The 18,448-nt window shown below is 51.9% G+C and overlaps 1 protein-coding gene across 1 annotated transcript; it reads right to left on the bottom strand.

The window, feature by feature from the left end:
• Positions 1-1,912: 1,912 nt before the first annotated feature.
• CFAP251 (cilia and flagella associated protein 251) lies at positions 1,913-17,333 on the bottom strand. The gene is made up of 20 exons (XM_034068445.1): positions 17,148-17,333; positions 16,879-17,019; positions 16,585-16,694; positions 16,333-16,441; positions 15,837-15,917; positions 15,612-15,689; positions 15,429-15,473; positions 14,942-15,159; positions 14,278-14,457; positions 12,350-12,597; positions 12,117-12,265; positions 11,203-11,376; positions 10,741-10,925; positions 10,124-10,238; positions 9,838-10,001; positions 7,446-7,536; positions 7,097-7,240; positions 4,239-4,467; positions 2,961-3,053; positions 1,913-2,064 (listed from the first exon to the last, which is right to left on the bottom strand). Exons 1-20 carry the CDS (start codon positions 17,331-17,333, stop codon positions 1,913-1,915), a joined length of 2,892 nt encoding a protein of 963 aa, XP_033924336.1.
• Between the last annotated feature and the right edge of the window lie 1,115 nt (positions 17,334-18,448).

An 18,448-nucleotide genomic window follows, 5' to 3' on the forward strand; every position in this document is an offset into this window, starting at 1 on the left:
CCCGCCGGGGGCCCGCGCACTGCGCACGCGCCCCGCGCCGCCGCCGGCAGCCCGCGCGCGCGGGGCCTGGCGGGGGAGGGGAGCGCGCGCTGAGGGGACGGAGGGGACGGAGCGGGGACGGGGACGGGAACGGGAACGGGAACGGGAACGGGGACGGGAACGGGAACGGGAATGGGAACGGGAACGGGAACGAACGGGAATGGGAACGGGAATGGGAATGGGAACGGGAACGGGAACGAACGGGAATGGGAACGGGAACGAACGGGAACGGGAATGGGAACGGGAACGAACGGGAACGGGAATGGGGACGGGAACGGGAACGAACGGGAACGAAGGGCGGGGAGGGAAGGACCCCCCGCCCGCCCGTCCTCAGCCCCGCACGGAGGTGTCCGGATCCGAGCTCCGCCGCCAGCAGCCGGCTGGGCACTGACAGCCCCGTGCACCCCTTGCGCAAGGCGCTGACACTGGTCAGAGCTGGAGCGCGGGGTTAGCAATGCTTCCTGTTAAGCAAAACGTTTGTCTCGTTAAACAGGAGACGGGATAAATCCGTAATAAGCATTTATTTCTTTCCAGTGGTTCTGAGGTTTCTGAGCTGCCCTAAATAATTCCAGTAATTTCATAGAATCACAGCCTGGTTTGGGTTGGAAGGGACCTTACAGCTCCTCCAGCTCCATCCCCTGCCAGGGGCAGGGACCCCTTCCACTGGAGCAGCTGCTCCAAGTCCCTGTGTCCAACCTGGCCTTGAGCACTGCCAGGGATGGGGCAGCCACAGCTTCTCTGGGCACCCTGTGCCAGCGCCTCAGCACCCTCCCAGGGAACAGCTTCTGCCTAAGAGCTCAGCTCAGTCTCCCCTCTCTTGGGCAGGTTCAAGCCATTCCCCTTGGCCTGTCCCTACATCCCTTGTCCCAAGCCCCTCTCCAGGTTTCCTGCAGCCCCTTTAGACACTGGAGCTGCTCTCAGGTCTCCCCTTCAGGAGCCTTGTCCAGGCTGCCCCAGCCCAGCTCTCTCAGCCCGGCTCCACAGCAGAGGTCCATGAACATGTCAGTCAGTGAGCAGAGTTATGCACAAAGTGATGCCCTGCAGAGTTCTCCCATCACACACCCATTGTGGTCATGGTACTGCTGGACTCCTCCATCACCCTGCATCCCCTCCCACCTTGCTGTTGGTATTAATGGCACAGTCACACATACTTTCAGAGTACATAACAGGCATCTCTGTTTAAAAAACATTGCTGCTGAAAGGAACGCTTCTTAAGGGCCTACATTATTATTCAAATTGATGCTGAGGATGATGTAAAGAAGGAAGCTGTTCAACAGCACTTCACTGATCTTTCTACAGCAACTTATATCAGCCTCATTATGCTGTTTACACAAACACAAGTAAGATGCTGTCCCATTGGTATTACACTGCTAATTGGAACTATTACTTTCAGAAAGAATAACTCATTCCTTTTTTTAAGCCAGGTTTCCATTTTGGCCTTTATGTATAACACGACATTCCTTTCTTTACCTTACAAATCCATTCTAACTTATCCAAGCATTTTCAATGTATTGAATCAATACAATACTTTCACATCACTCTTTTGCTGTCAGGTTTCACAAATAAATACTGGCTTAACATAATGAAAACGGACTGCATCTGGCATAAACCCACCTCAAATGAATTCTAGGAAGGTTCCAGCCAGGGACGGGGTGGCCCCTCTGCTTTGTTCTTTACAGCCACCTCAGTGTTCCCTACATAGGTTTGACCTCATAGGCTTATGGCATGTGATAAACTGGGGGCTTATTCTGGAGTCTGATTAATATGAAACCATGTGACCTTTACTTTGTAATAAACACAAAATATGTATTTTCTGCAGATATTTTAGGACAGGAGACTGGGAAATAGGAATGAGTAGAAAACTTTGTGGCTGTTATGATTTTGAGTCTTCATATATCAAAGACTCATCTCTCGTTTTTCCTGTTCTTTTTTCTGGTTCAGCAATAGGTAAGCCAAGAATGTCAGCAGCAAACATCTCTGCTGTGATTTCTGATGGAATTTCTTCTTCAGTCAAAGCTGCTTCACCTGAAGAGCAGTAACAACACAAAACACACAAGAGCAATGTAAAAATGGCTTTCCAGATCAGTAAAATGTATAAGGTGCAGGAAGTGGATGGAATGCTTGTAAAGATGTACAAAGGAATCATTTGGTGTATTGGTGTACTAGCTTAATACTTCATGTATTTGCATGAGGAATGGAATCTGGAGGCTGAGTCACATCTTGCCTTAGGTCCCTGCTGCAGAAGCATCAAGGAGACAGCTTTTACATTCCAGCCATTTACTGTGATTTTAGGATCCCAGGGCACTCTAGGATTTCAAAGTTGCTTTGCAGAGCTAGACAGTTCCACAATGGCCTTAACTAGATGTTGTTCTGAACTGCCGTGGCCTGGGACATAGTTGTACAAACATGGGGCACTTCCCAGCAGTTCCAATTACAACGGACACCACCACTTGGCTGAAACCAGTGTTGTAGTTTGCTGTTCTAGACTGGTGTAGACTGGGACATAAACTGTAGACAGATGCAGTGGTTATCAACAGCTCTGTTACAATGGGCATTGCTGCCTGGATAAAATCAATGCTGTCATTTGCATATTGTAGTATTCCTTTTTGCCTGTGGACTCTGGCGTGTAAACCTTCCACTGTGTGTTTCTAATTCCAGTTGCAAGCCAACAAGCAGATAAAGAGCAATGTAATCTTGTCAGGTCCCAGTTATATTTCATTGTCCATTTATTTTTAGATACACCCATGCAATTGCTGCACAGGAGAAGGACAATCTATAGCTCCATGCCTATTTTTGCAATCCCATCTGAGTGTTTCTGACAGCTCGTGGCCTAACAGGGTAATGGGTTTGCAATTCAAATTGTTCTATTTGGGAATCGAAGCGATCCTGCTTCTGTGCTGCATGGAATGTTAATGCCATACCTGAGGTGTCCAGTTCAGATCCTTTTCCCCCAGGACGCTTGCCCAGCAGAGTGGTCAGACACAGTGCCAGCTCATCCTCTGTCATACGCTCTCCTGTTCACAACAGAGCAACACCCATCTCTTGGGTTATGGTGTCCTAGCTCAAAAGCTAGAAGGCAGCTTGAATAACAACAATTTACAAAGAGAACAAGACAGTTGTGGTATCACTGAGCTAGAGAGATACACGTTACCAACCAAAACACGTGATCCCAACACAGGAAAATATTGATCCTAAGGAAAATTGTTCTTGCATATTGTATTCTGGGCAAAAATGCTCATCAAGGAGAGAAATTCTGCTGCAGACTGCTCTTTAGGATACAGTGCCTTTGAGGGGCTTGAGCTTCTATTCCCACTGAAGAATTCCTGGCATGGGGCAGACTACAGCCCATATAGCCCTGTGTCAATGGCTGTAGCCATTTCCACACAGAGGAGGAAGAGAAAGGTGCAGGAAAGTCTTGATCTAGTATCTTTGAATAACCCGGACATAGTGTGTGTTCCCAGTTAGTGGTTGGCTTGTGCCATGAAGCCTAAAGTTATAGATTTGTTATGAAACTGCTCTGGCTAATGTACCTATGAATGGTCACACCATCCATATAACTAACCTTTCTCACACTGGCTGAATCCTTGGTTTCCAAGGATCTTTGTGGCAATGACTTTTACCATGTGATGTACTGAGTAAAACATCAGTTCCATTTAGCTGTTTTAATGCTCAGCTGCGTTTTTACAACAGGAGCAAGACAATACAAGTTAGTTATTTACCTCTCTATGGCACTGGACATAATAAACACCTTTACAGTGTTCTCCCTGATTCAGCTGAACTAAACCATCCCATCCTTTCAGTCTTGCACACAGGACCGACCAATTCCACCCCTTTTCTCTTCTCGTCCCACCCCCCTTTTCAGTTTTATACTCCCTTTCCAGAGATGGTGTGACTAGAAAAGAGAACAATGATTCAGATAAAGACACACTGAAAGAAAGATGCAATTTGCCAGAATCCCTACTCATCATTTGACAGACAAGATACCTGAGGCCAGCAGAGATTTCCAGACCAGGAAAAGAAGTGCAGCTGAGACAATGGATGTGATTATTCAGTGTAAGATCTTAAGACAGTTGCTCCACATGCCTGCCCTCCTTACCAAGCTATAGCTCCAGATTCATTTTTTGCTGCAGTGAATACGTTCTGAAATTGAAGGCAGAACTAGTCAGCATAAAACTAATATTAGACAAGAAATAACTCACCTCTGCACTGAAGCAGCCACAGTAAGTCTCCTCTGTCAATAACTTTGTCCCCATTCTCATTATCATAACCAAGAACCCGAAACGCTTGTTGTATTTTGTTCATTGACAAGCCAAAAGCAGGTCGATGATTTACATAAAGTTTGATAAAATCCTCTAAGTTGATTTTTGTCACTTGTTCTCCAGTATCCACATAGTTGCTGAATTTGACTTCATTTAGCATTTCTTCAATCTAAAGATCAAGGCAAGACAGAGTGGGACACGTTTTCTTTGTGAAGAACATCAGTTTCCAATGTCAATGTACTGTCATCATGCATGTGTGGGTACCACAGATGCCATGACTGTATGTCAACAATAAGCCAGCACTCAGCAGCTGAGGATGGACATGGACAGTTACACACTCATTGTTATGATGACATTAGATAAAGATGGGGGTAGCAGATGCATAGTCATTTGGGGTTTCCTCTATTTTCTTATGATAGGCACTGGGTGACTCTTCAGCTGTTAGTGGTACCATGGCCACAGCTGTGTCTCCGCTCTGGGGACAGTGGGTAAGCAAACCACAAACCAGTAAATACACAACCCCACTAGGGAAGTACATGCATGAAAGTCCCTCCATACCCAGGCTGCACACAGTATATACACATCCTGGCTGGCATAAACAACCTTTCGCCCCCAAACTGACATGTGTCTGGTATGGTTCAAGCCAAATCTGAAGTTTGCTCGGTGGGGCTGACATCCTGCACAGCTGGATGTTCTCTTGGATAAATGGGCAAGCAGTGGCTGTGCTGGATACTAGTGCTTTTCCTGAAGTCTGGTGCTATGAGCCTGTTCATTTGGCAGCTGTACAGATGTGTATCCAAAAGGCAGCATCTGCTGCTTGCCTTCAGTGTCCTCCCACTCCAAAGGAAGCCCCTTAGGAGATACACAGGCAGCAGAGAAATGCCAGGAGAATTCCCTGTGCCAACACATACCAATCCTGCTGCTCCCCAGGAAGGGGAACTGATGCAAGATCTCCCCGGGGGAGGACTTTGCATTCAGCCTTGGGCCTTTGTCCTTGTATCACAAGTTTTTCCACTGAATGAAGCCCGGGGAAGAGGGAAATCTCAGCCCTATATTTTCCCTGTAGCCAATGTCACACCAGGCAAGAACAGTCATTTTCACTCAGCTCTGGCTGATCTGGGATTAGGTTTTATCCCAGCGCCACTGAACTACAAAAGAAAAGCACCAATTCCCAAACGCTTTCCTAGTCAGCCCAAGCTGCCTTTTCCCCTCCTGCTTTTTCCTTATTAAAACCCGAGAGAGAGAGAGGAACTTTCTCTCTCTATTTTAATGCTGTCCTGCCTGCTTCGAGAAGCAGATTGTAGGTTGCCTGCTTTCACAACAGCTGAGCACCTCTGTTCCATGCCTGAAATGCTGTTTTCATTTTGATTTGGGGCAGGGAGGGGGAGGTTAACAGAGACATTTCCCAGGGAATTATGTCCTCTTTGTCCCCAGCAGGTGACAATGCAATAACCCAAGGAAAAGATCTAACAACTGATGAGGGGATAACCCCACAGCTTGAAACAAGGGCAAAGCGGTCCCGGCTCAGTCAAACATTGCTGGTTGTGGGGGCTCCAAAGCGAGTCTGTTTGTTAGGTGGTGGCTGTGGCAAAGATCCTGCCTCCCATCTGCTGGCTCTGCTGGCAGAGCGTGCCTGGGCAGATGGGGTGGCACAGCCTCACAGCACCATCACAGCAGCCTGTGGGGTTCCTGTGCAATGGCAGAGATGAACGCAGCCTCCTCCGCAGAGAGATGAAGGGAGCGCAGCGATGTACTGCTTCCCTTGGGAGAGCCCCTCCTGCGCTGAGGGGCTGTAGCTGGTGCAAAGAGGTTGTTATTTAAACCTCCTTGCATCAGATTCAGTAATTTGGGGTTTTTTGTAGGCGCTTTAATTACCCTTTTGCCAGGTTACAACATTGCAAATTAGGTTTGTATACAATACAAACTGCCTTGTAGAAACAACCACAAAAGGGGAAGCAGCAGCACCCTTATTAAATCAGTTGTCTTTGTCTGCTGTAAAATATGAAGCTAAAAAGCTCTTGAGAAATGTTTGATAGGAAGCTCTGCTGCTGCAACCTGAAAGGCAAGCTCAGAGGCAGCTTCTGCAGAGTTTATCAGTTATGAAAGAGCTTTAAGTTCTGTGGGAATAAAAGCTGCTGTCTCCATCTAAAAATCATTCTTTCATCAGTCCCAGGCAGAACAAGTAAAAGAGGCTCTGTCAGTGTCCAAATGACTGCATGGAGCTGGACATTCCCACCCGTGCTGGTAACACATACAGGATGCTCTGGCTGAGTGTCTGTCTGACCTGGAGTGACTCAACCCACAGCTCAGCAACCACAGGCTGGACGTGAAGCAGCTCAGCCACTAGCAGCAGTCACAGAGAGCGAAGCACATCACTGCCTGCACACAAGGTGCTTTAGCCCATGGGCTTTGGAAAGCTGGAGGCTGCTGCCCTTGGGAGCCAAAGGAACATTCATTCCAAAACAGCTCACCTTCTGAAGAACCCCCCTCTGCAGTGGTGGGAAAGCATTAAACCTCCAGAAGAACCTGAGGTTGAACACTTCTGAACCATCAGGTTCCCCCCTTGCTTACCTGCTCCTGCAGTTCCTCTCTAGTGAGGAATCATCACTCTTTGAGGAATACACTGACAGATTCTCACTACTACTATACTGGTGCAGAGCAGGTTAAATGCATTGACAACAGCAAATACACTCTGGAGCCATCCAGCATAACAATAGTCAGAATCTGGCCCTCAGCACACTTGGTGAATGTAACCAGTCTCTTTTACCTTTCAACAACAATAAAAACCACTGACCAACCTCTTTCTCTGATGGATAAAACCCCATTGCTCTCATTACAGAAGGAATTTCCTCCAAGGGAATATGTGTTGACACCCGCCTGGTCTCCAGTGTATCAATACCTTGGCTGTGCAGCTGTGCATAGTAAAAATAGTCTTCCAGTTCCTGTGAGGGATTCAAACAGAACACTGTAAAGTTCAGTTAGCAACAGGCACAGAAGGTAAGGCTCCTTCCTGGATTTACTAACAGGCATATCAATGAGATTGCTGCTCAAGGCAAGCTGGACAGCAAAGAAAGATCAGACCTGTATAAATGAACCTTAAACTCCGACCAGGTGTTGCCAAACAGCCTTCACAGTGGGCATCATTACCTGGAAGAATTCGCCTTCTCTGCCACCCTCCAGTAGGCTGTAGAATGGGATCATGTCCTTCCCACCAAGGGAAACAGCAGCATCCAAGGCACTGGAAAAGCAGAGAAAAGAAGATACAGGAAGGGTTCATGTGAGGAGAGATTTCACGTTTCCCATTCTAGTCATTGTTCACAGACACTTTCAGGAGAGGAAAGCATTGCCTTCAACCGTGTGCTACTTCATCATCAGCCTGCACTTCTACAGCATCTTTAATACCCAGGTTTTACATACAATAGCACAGTGTGGGAATTAATTATTACTGAATGGTCCTCTTGTTTAGTGGAATGAGCACAGGGCTGGGAGCCAGGAGCTTTTCCATGGACTTGAGCTTGGTGTCTGGCATTTAGCTTTCCTGCTTCCTTATAGAGACATTGAGGGAGATGAATTAGCTAGATCAGCATTTCGAACATGCAGAGAGAGCTGGGCCTTGGTGTGCATAATAACCCACACAAACCTAAAGCTCCCTGCTCCTGGATCTAACACACTCTTCCCCAATAACTCAGTACAATCCATTACTCCACTTCCTCTGCTGTGGCCCGTGACCGTGTCGCAGGTGCAGCCTACATTAAACTGAAAGCATCTGAGTGCCACCTCTTTGTTTCCATTTCATAGGCAGTTGAAGCCAAAAGAATCTGTTTGGCTTGTGCAGATGTAAAAGGAAACCAAGCTGGTAGTGCAGTCATGGAATAGCATTGCCACATAATGCCCCATGCCTGGCAGCGAGGCTGCAGCTTCCACACACACCTCTGGAGCGCTGCTTCCACTGGGGTTTTTCTTTGCAAGCTCCATGCTTTCTTCATAATGAAGTTATCTGGGTATTAAACACAGTGGAGATGCACAAGATGCCAGAAGCAGCAATAAAATGATAATTAGCTCATCAAGGGCTTCGCTCCGAAAACAAATTACATAGAAATTCAACGTTGCCTGGACCCTGGCCAACCATTATAAAGAAGGATCATTTATATTCTATTGCCTTCCTTAAAATGTTGCTTATCCTGACCCCCGACTGCTTAAGCCACACAAAGTGGAAAAGAAAATAAATAAGCCCTTTGCTTTCCCACCCAGGTTTCCTTTGTTCTGGCACATGAAGGTGAGCTGGCTCAGCACCCTTTGGGCTTTCCTCTGAGCCAGCAGTACCCACAAGAAAGGGTTTAAGCAGGACCAGCACGTGTCTCAACCACTAAACCTTTGTCCTAGGAAGGTGAGGGGCACTCTGAAAGGCAAATGTATCAGTGAGGGCTAAAAGGCAGCTCCCATTAGGTTGATTTGCCAGAAACCAGGAGATGTGCTCTGTGTTATCAGGGAGACATGCAGGACAAAAACAAACACACAAGCCCACAGAGACCATGCTGCTTTTCTGTCTAAACTCCCTTTCTAGTCCTTGAAGTGTGAAGGTGAAGTTGCTCTGCACTGGCCTGGCAGTTTTCAGCTCACTCAGAGCTGCCTGATCCCTGTCAATGGATATGTGTATATACTGACTGTCTGCAGCCACGCTTATGAGGTGAGAACCCTCTGGCCTTGCACACACATTGCAATGAGCAGATTTGGTCCTTGACATGCAAGGAAGCCAAAATATATTGTGCCCTTGCCACATTCCCCACCAGCCATGTGGGAGCAGGCATCAGGCACCGCTGCCCAAGGGAGCTGTCAGGGGAAGCTGCACACTTGTAGAGGAAGGTGGAAGAAACCTGGCAGGGTTTATCACTGATGCTCCAGGCCAGAGCCTGGAAATCCTCCTTTGCAAAAGCAGCCTTCGCTCCCCCAGCCACCCCATTTACTCATGTAGGCAAAGCTCCATAGGATTAAGGTGGCTTGTCCTAAATCCAGTCTTCAAATGCAGGGGGGATTTTGTCCTATCCCATTTGGAGAGCAGACACTTTTATATCAGCAGGCGCCTCGTATGCTACTCTTGCAGCCAGGGCTGCTCCTCTGATCCCTGCCTAACCCCAGCAACCTCCCATCACACTGGCCATGCCCTCATAAGGACCAGAAAACCCTCTGCTCAACTTCTTACCCTTTAGATCTCATTTCCCAGACTGGAGTATTTTATAGGTGCTATGGCTACCCCCATGAGGTCTGCTGGTTTAATCCCCTCTATTGACTGTGTGGCTACAGCACACAGAGGGGAGCAAACCCCCCCTGGAAAGTGTGTCCCTCCTTTTTCCACTGCCACCCCATGGAGTTATGTGGGGCCTGGGAGACCTGGCTTTAACTCCTCTGGACACAAACAGAGACCTTTTGGGACCAAAGCCCCATTCTCGGTGTCAGTGCAGGAACAGTTGCTTCAGCTGTGTTGGCCAAGCAGCAGTGGGAAGCTGCAACAAGGCTCCTTCCTCCTTCCTGCTGTACTCACTTTAGGTTGATCTCCCATTTCATAAGAGTGCAGTCATTTCCCCCCACTGTAAAGATGTAGCGTCCATCATAGGAGGTAGCAAAGTCAGAGGCACCATCCGGGTGGCAGATGAAAGCTGAGGACTTGTGCTGATTGCCATCAACAGGCAGAATCTGCAAGCCCACCTGTAAGGACAGAGGGAGCCTGGGAAGGATGGGGTCCCATGGAAATCCCTTGGGATTCCACTGAGGATCACCACCTCTACAAGCAGGGCTCTTGTACAGCTGGGGCAGATGGGGCTCTGTACCTTGTCCTTTGTAATGTACGCCAGGTAGTGTTTCTGGGGGTCTGCAGTGCTTGTTGTTGGGAGGATTTGGATCTTCTCCAGGGGGGAGCCGTAGGTTGGTCCCAAAAGGGTCTTCCTAAAGGTAAATGACATTTTCACACATTCAAGGGCTCACAAAACGTTCTCCCCTCTCTGTGTGGCTGCTCTGTACAAGGATGGATAGATATGGGGAAGTGTGGTGGCTGCAAAGGTTTTGTACTACTGGCCCAGAGGGCAGGATAGGACAGGGTCCCTGGCTAGAAGGGACCACATTTGGGTTAAGAGGAGAACTGAGTACTCAGGGATCATTCACTCCCTGTGCTTTGCTCGTGTGGGCTCCTGTCTCTTCAGCTGATATCCAACTGCTGCTTCTCAAGTCCAGTGCACTGGGACCCACCTGCAGCCACAATCTTACTAGATGACACACGAGTGAGCAGTGGAGCAGACACAAGGATGGAGCAACCTGGGGGCCCTAAAGTCATTCCAAGATCTGCATCTCAGATGAGCAAACACATGGGTGGGAGTAGAACAGACATTACAGGAGAACACCAGGTCAGGATGGAGCTGCCGGGCAGTGTAGGCCTGAATCCCTCCTCTACCTGCACAATTTGGTGGTCGTGTTGTAGAGCTTCATTTTGTAGCAGCTGTTGGCTGTGAGGATAAAGGACTCGTTGCTGAGCTGTGGGTACCAGGCCAAGCACAGGGGCACAGCAATCTGCTCTATCCGGTTCCTGTGCAAGACCTCCAAGTGGCCCTTGCTGCTGGTGTTCAGGTCATATTCAACCTGGAGGGAAGACAAGGAAACAGCAACTCCCCTGTGTAGCACCCTGGACCTGCACCCTGGACCTTGTGGATTAACTGGATCTAGCATCTCCTGTAGCAGCCTGAAGTAGCAGAGCCTCAGCTTGCACCCTGGGCAGATCTGCCCTGACACCCATCTAAGAAGCAGCCCCTTGCGACAGAGCTGGTGGGAAGAGGGTTGGGAGCTGCAGCATTGAAGGCTGAGTCCCCTACTTTAACCACAAAGCTTCCCTGCCCTTTAGACTCTCACATTGACCTACCAGGTGCCGGTCCTCCCCAAGGCTCAGGAGCCTGGGCTCATTGCTGTCTAACTGGACCCCAAAGAGGATGCTGCGGATGGGTTTGTAGTGGGAGCACAGCTCTGCAAAGTGTTCCCAGCATCTGCTCCCGTTTTGCAGGACTCTCTTGTAAACAGTCACCGTGTATGTCTCATCCTGGAACAACAGCACAAAGGTCAATGAGTTACAGTCCCATGCACATCCCTGGCTGGCAGCAGGCAGCTTTGCACATCCTCTCCGGGCTTAGCTTGGCCCTTTCAGGAGGGTTAGAGACACAGCCAGGATAAAACACTGGGTTGGACAGATTTGGGTCTATTGGCAGCACAGGAGCAGACCCCATCCTGGCTGGAGCATCCTGGCTGGGGCATTCCCTGCTGTGCTCTCACAGCACAGGAGCAGTACATTGAGTTCAGTGACTCCCCAGAAATCCCAAGGAAGATGCTTCCCACTGCCGTGCCCTCGCATCCATGCACAAAGGGGGAATCCTTCTCTTTGTACAGATCATCACCAGTTGCTACAACTTCTTTGCCAAAGTGCTCCAATGCTGCCTCAACACTTCTGCACCGGGACATGGGATAAGGGAGCAGACCCCCTTGCAGAGCACCTGCCAGGAGGAAATCCCTGCTCCAGCCCTTGCTGCAGATGGATGCAGAGCTAAGACTCATTTCTAAAGCCAGGATGGGATCTGCCAGCAGCAGGGCTGCGGTGCAGCTGTGACTGGTGATGCTCTCACAGTGACTCTCCAAGCCAGGAAAAGCATTCCCGAGTCAGGAAGCCGCAGGGGAAGGACAGCCCTGAGCCCTGCTGGCTCTGCTGTGCCTCCGGGATGGGCAGCAATCCCCACTCCCACTGAAAGCCACACCATGAGCAGCACACAGAGGGAAACCCAAGCTTACAGCGGTTGCGAAGTACTCGGAGTCATGAGAGAAGCTGACGTGAGTCACGGGACCCTGCGAGAACCTGAGCTCTTTGCAGCAGGACTGAAGGGAAATGGCATCGAGGATGTGAACACTTCCATTGGTGAAACCAGCGGCCAGAAAATAACCTGGAAAGCACACCAGAGAACTCACAACAGTGTCCTCCCGGGGAGCCCAGGGCTTGGCACACGGGAGGGACGAGGCCAGGATACCTTCAGGGTCATAGGACAAGCACTGGATGCTGGCCTCAGGGAATATCCTGCTGACCAGGTACTCTCTCTGCTCATAGTCCCACACCTTCAGCAGCCCACAGTGACTCCCCAGGGCCAGGCATGCCTGCCGGGGGTGACAGGCGATGGCATTCACTGCTTGCTTTGCCTCTTCCATGAGTTTCTCAAAGCTCATCCCATCTGTTGCAACACGGAACACGGTTGCATCAGAGGTTGAAAGGATAAAGTTCCTGTTTAGAGTGAGAGAAAGAGAATTGGATGAATCAGATGAGCTGGCTCACATCCCTCCAAGCTACATTACACATTGGTCTCTTTTTGGCAACTTAGTTGGACAACCAGTTATCTTTTGCGATACGCAATATGCAAACAGTCCTTGCCCTGGAAGCAGGTGGCACTTTGTATTCATGACCTGCTAAATCTCCACGGGAAGACACTGGAGCTGGTTCCATTTTCTACTTGGGTAGACAAGCCAGAAGATGAATGACATCTGGGTAGCTTTTGCCGTGTGCAAGTCACTGGTGTGTGAGACAGACAAATGAGCAATTCCAGATCCCCTGAACAGCCTGGTCCATGCACCTCCACACCACCATTGTCCATGGCTCCATGTTGACCATGACAAGGTCAGAGGACAGCTTCAGTCCTGCACCGCAGACAGAGCTGCTGCCTGCCTGCTCCCCCAGCCGTGCCGGTGCAAGGGACCCTCTGCATGGCTGCTGATGTGGAAAGCAGACGGGTGGGTAATCCTGCACTTGACAAGGTAAACACGTGCAGTCACCAGCCTGCCTGAGCACTGCGAGCTGGGCCCAGCTGCAGGGTCAAGAGAGGACCACACAGAGCACGGCTGCATCCCACCAGCAGCATCAGTGGGGAAAGGGCAGTCTATCTGCTAGCTGGCATGTGACAGCAACCAGGTTATGCACATCTGGCCCGGGCACTGGATGCCTCTTGCATGGCCACCAGCACAGGCTCGAGGCTTCCCCTTTGGTTTTATGCTGCTCTGGGCAGTGTAAAAGGCTCCTGCAAGTGGCAAGAGCTGCAGCAGCAACCAGGGAGAGGGATGAGACAACAGACAGGGAAAACCAAACCATTCCCCAGGGCACTGCTCCAGACTGGAGAGGAATCTGTCCCACATGGCTCTTTGGAAAACACGCGTGGCTAAGAACAGACGTTGCCAGGAGAGCCTGAACAGGAGTGACAGACATATGGTGTGCAGCCTGGATTGAGCCACAGAACAGCTTCATCTGGCCTGCAGACTCCTCACAAATCCTCAGGCACATCTACACCACACACAGGGCAGAGAGGGGCCAGTGACCAAGCTGGGGCTGCCCCAGTCTCCTGAATCAATGTAATGCAGCCCAGCACCGGTGCCATCGCCTCGGGGACAGTCTCTGTGCTGACACTGCCCTGATTAGCTTGCATAGCCATGGTAAAATCCAACTGGAAATAGCCATCCACGGGAGGGATTAAGGGGCCCAGCGGGAGGGCAGGCTCGGCATTAGCACTGCCTGGTGTGCTGGGTACGTGACAGAGGAGCTGAGCACCCAGCGCATCACCTCCTGCTGCCTTAACGCTTCTCTCGCCTGCATCAAGGCGTCAAGGTCGGAGTTTCGGATGTGCTGGAGCCCACCTGGGTTTTGGGGGCCACTGGGGCTGCGGGCAGAGAGGGGCTGCCCAGGAGACACCCTCCTGCTTCTGTGCAGTGAGACAAATACCAACCCCAATACCTGCGGAGAAGGGGAATAGAGGGGGACGTGCCTGTCCCGTCTGCCTCTGCCTGCCTTGCCCAGAAGCCTGGGTACGGGGTTAAAACCTGCTCCATCCAAGCCGTGCTTGGTCAGCACGGGCAGCTTTGAGCTTTCTGCTGCAGGGCAAATGCAGGAGGAGATCTGGGTTTGTGAAGGGGCACTCACCTGGGGGTGAAGGGCTGGGTGCAGGCGGTGCAGGAGGCGGCACCGACAGGACCAGGATGGGGTTTGCAGAAGGAGATGGACCGAATGGACCCCGCTTTGCTGTGGCTGTAGCAGGTGAGGAACTGCAGCCTCCCGTTGTAGAACTTAATCTGACCTTTCACATCCCCCGTTACTATGAAGCTGCGCGGAAGGGAAAGCTTTAATCCACAGCCGATAACTGAGAACACACTGAGAGCTCCCACCTATTTCTTGGACAGCATCCTTGGGCAGAGGGATGCACAAGTGCCTGGTGTGCAGGGGGAAAGCCCACGGCTGTGCCGTGCCCCGCAGTGCCCTGTCCAAGCGTTCCGTGTCTGCCTGCTCCCTCTGCCGGTAAAGGCCAGGAGGCTGAGCAAGGCTCATTCGCCCTCCGTGTCAGCGGCTCCAGCAGAGCTGCGGTCACATTAACAGCGGTTTTCAGCCTTGGTTTTACCCCCCATCCAAATTCCCTGCTGGAAAAAGCCGGGACAAGGGCTCATGGATCAGCCCCGTGAACGTCCCTGCTCCTCACACTCCAGGTGACTTCAAACCCAACACTTGCATCAACAGCTCCCATCAGCGTTAACTGCCTGCGGCTGAGCTGCCCGAGCTGCCCTGCAGCTGCAGGAAGCTGCCCCCCCCTTACCTCTCAAGCACCGTGAGCACAGTGATGCTCTCCTCCTGCAGAGATACCACTTTGGTGGCCCTCATGCTGTGTGGCTTGTCCCGCTGTTCCTGCGGGCAGGCATAGGGGTCCGTGTGGTCCCACACCACCAGCTTCCCGGCCGAGGTGCCCGTCAGAGCTTGTGTGGTGTTGAAATGGAAAACGGACTGGCTGAAGCGTCCGACTACGGCCTTGAAGGTCTGCAGAGGGAGGAGTGTCCCCTGCATCCTTGGGAATGGCTCTTCCCTCCTCAAGCAGAAGTGTTTCTGCTTGGTCCCTTGTGTGCCATCCCCTCTCTGTCCCATGACAGGGCTCAGGCCACAGCCCCAGCAGTGGGGAGGGAGCCCCTCAGGCTGCAGACACGGGCACTGCTTTTCTTAAGGGGGTGAGAAGGGAGAGTGCTGCTGCCAGGAGGGTGACCCTGCTGTGGTCCCCATGTGCCCACCTGCTGTGGTCCCCATGTGCCCACCTGTGTGCTCAGGACTGGAGCTCCATACTGCAGACCATCACTGCCCTGGGACAAGCAAAGAGAACATCCGGGACAAGTGCATTGGAACCCTGCAGTGCCAGCGCATCCCTCCCCATCACCTGGCAGTGACAGGGAAGGGGCAGATCCACACAGCAAAGTGCGACTTCCCATGTCCCTACTTACCCACAGGTAAAATATCACCTGGGTTTTGCTGTTGCTGATGAACTCATGGGGGTTCTGAGGGTTAAAAAGGACATAATCCTGAAAGAAAAAGGTGAGAATTCACACCAATGCCTCCTGCATCCAGCCAGCGGCTCCCAGCAGCTCCGGCTTGATGGGGCACAGGGGTGCAGGTGAGGATGGGGCTGCCCAGTCCAGCCCAGTCACCCCTTGGCCACAGTCACTCACCTGATACCCAAAGTCAGGCCTCAGCTCTGTACTGCACAGGGGCTTCTCTGTGGGCAAAGTCCACTTCCAAACACAAACCCTCTGGAAGACAAAGGAAAGAAAACCCAAGGGGTATTTGTGGTGTTCTGGGAGCTGGGGGGAGCTGGGTGAGCCCCATTCCCTCCAGCTGCAGGTAATGGTGGGGCACAAGAAGCTGGAGCAGGATAAACCCAGGAGCTCAATTTCAGGAAACAACACTAGAAGTTGCTTCAATTGAAGTACATTGGAGTCAGAAGCTTTTATCCCAACTTTAGATGCCTTTTCCCAGCTCAGCAGCATTCACCTTAATGAATTCCATGTCTGTCTTCCAATAGCTCAGTGGAAACAACCATCACTGCAAACCTGCTCTACCTCTCTCCTGCTCTCCCCATCCAAACTCCCTCCCTCCCCTGGGCTGCACTGGGGAAAGCTTCCCAGGATCTATCCTGCAAAGCAATGGAAGAGGAGAGGTTTTCACCTGCACTGCTCCGGTGCTAATGGTTGCCAAATGCTTCGCATCCTGGGAAATGGCAATAGCACTGACCCCCTCCTCCGGATGGCTCCCAAAGATGGTGTGCACTGGTATCCTATGGAGCACAGTCCTCATGGGTGCTCAGGCAGCACAGGGATCCAAGGCGATTGCTCTTTGCCCTCAGCTGAGGCTGGAGTCAGTCCCCAGTGATTTACTGGACATAAGGGGTTTCCAAAGAGGAGGTTCCCGGGAGCTTACCCGGAGAAGGAATCCCACACGATGATCAGAGCATCAGGCCCTCGATCAGCACTTGCAACCCAGCGCCTGTCTTCACTCACACACAGGCAGGAAATGGTATTTATGTGGCCCTGGGGAAAGAGAAGCAGCAAAGTGGCTCCTGACCCGGCTCTGAGGGCATTCATCACACCCCTCTGCTCATGAGATCCCTTCTCTTCCCTCCTAAGGGTCCTCCACTCTCATCCTCCCAGCCCAGCTGGAGAGGGTTTGGGAGGAGGAGGAAGGAGAAGGGGGATGTGAAGGCTGTGTCCAGACCTGCAGGTGGTACTGCCTGTTCCGCAGGACATCGTGGATAACCAATGTGTGAGAGGAGATGTACAGGAGCACCCGGTCCTCCCCGTCCATCAGGCTGTGCACAGCCAGGCTGCTGTTGTAGCCCAGCACCCAGGACAGGCTCTGAGGGAAGAGACAGCTCCTGCCTCTTAGCAGCAGGGACATAAAAGCCATTGAAGTCTCTGTGGTGATGGCAGAGAGCTGGGTGCTCTTTGGACCATCACAGTGGTGCTGAGCCCATTGGTACTCACAAGGGGGTGAAGGCTGCTCTGCCTGTCCTCCTGGAAGAGCATCCCTGGCACAGCTTCCCACACCAAGCTGGCAAAGCCATCTTGCCTGTTGTCCTGGGGCTCAGGTGGTGCTGGGGAGCCAGCACCCTCCAGGCATGATGTCCCTTCAGCATCTTCCCCCTTGGCATCCTCCTGTGCTCCTTCCATCTCCTTGTCAGCAGCAAGGGGTCCTTGGGAAGGGAGAGAGGTTTCAGTGGATGCTGGCTCTGGGCTGGTCCAGCCAGGGGCTGCCCTGCACCTAATGGGAACACACCTGGCACATCTCCCACCCAACCTGCATCACTCTCAGGGCAGGCTCCAGTATCCAGGTGCTCCCCTGCTCCTATTGAAACTGCCTATGGGTTTGTACCATAAAGGAAAATGCCATGGGAAGATTCCCACTGTCGCTGCTTCCCTTCCTGCACATCCGATGTTGCTCTCTTTGCACCTCCACAGCCTCCTGTATCAAACAGCCCTGGGGTGTCAGAGCTCACAGCAGCCCCTGCACAGGTTTTCCCACTTCATCTTCTTCTTGGGATCCACACCACCCTTTGCCTCTCCCTACAGGTGTTTGTTTTCCCACATCAATCTCTCATGCGGACACAAACCTCCTCTGGACCCAGACTACAGAGCTGCTGCTGAGCTCCCCACTCTGGGTGATGCTGGGGAGCGGGGGGCTCTGCTTCCACCATGGGCCCTGTGCCAGGCAGGGTTTGCCATGGTGCTGCCCTCACCTTCTCCAGCAGCAGGGCCGTAGCCTGAGCTCTCTGTGCCTCCCGGGAAGTCTCCTTGGGTTCACTGCTTATTCCTGCTCATCCCTCGGTTGTGCAACATCCCATGAGCCATTGATCTGCACCTTCCTGCCCTTGGGGGCTTGGAGATGCTCTGAATATTCCTTCACATCCCCCCCCCCCCCCCCAGGTTTGGCTGCACAACGACCTCGAATTTGGCACAACAGGAGGAAAGGGAGCCTGGGAAAAGGGTCCCGGATCCCCTTTTCAGCTCCAGGAACGCTCCCGCTGTGCTCAAACAAGCCCAGCGCTGCCTGGTTACTCCAAGGGAGCTCAGGCTCCGTCCCAGCTGCCTGCACCCGTGCCGGCTGCGGCCCCTGCCGCTCCGACGGGGCTGTCACAGTCCCCATAGGCAGCACTTGGTTCATCCCCAGCCTCACGGCTCTGGTCTGAGCCAGCACCAAAACCTCGTGCACAGGCGGCGGAAGGGGCCCCATGACCCCCCCCCCGGTCACCCCCCGGGCCCTCTGCAGCCGCACGGGCCTCACCGGA

The sequence above is a fragment of the Melopsittacus undulatus genome, chromosome 12 (genome assembly GCF_012275295.1).
Source record: "Melopsittacus undulatus isolate bMelUnd1 chromosome 12, bMelUnd1.mat.Z, whole genome shotgun sequence".
In the NCBI taxonomy this organism is placed as follows: Eukaryota; Metazoa; Chordata; class Aves; order Psittaciformes; family Psittaculidae; genus Melopsittacus; species Melopsittacus undulatus.

Excerpts from the sequence above, each read along its gene's own strand:
- CFAP251 (XM_034068445.1), bottom strand. The coding sequence starts at position 17,333 with ATGGAAGGAGCACAGGAGGATGCCAAGGGGGAAGATGCTGAAGGGACA. Across the intron at positions 10,926-11,202 it reads TTGGGGAGGACCGGCACCTG|GTTGAATATGACCTGAACAC; the intron begins GTAGGTCAATGT and ends TCTTCCCTCCAG. Across the intron at positions 2,065-2,960 it reads ATCTGAACTGGACACCTCAG|GTGAAGCAGCTTTGACTGAA; the intron begins GTATGGCATTAA and ends ACTGCTCTTCAG.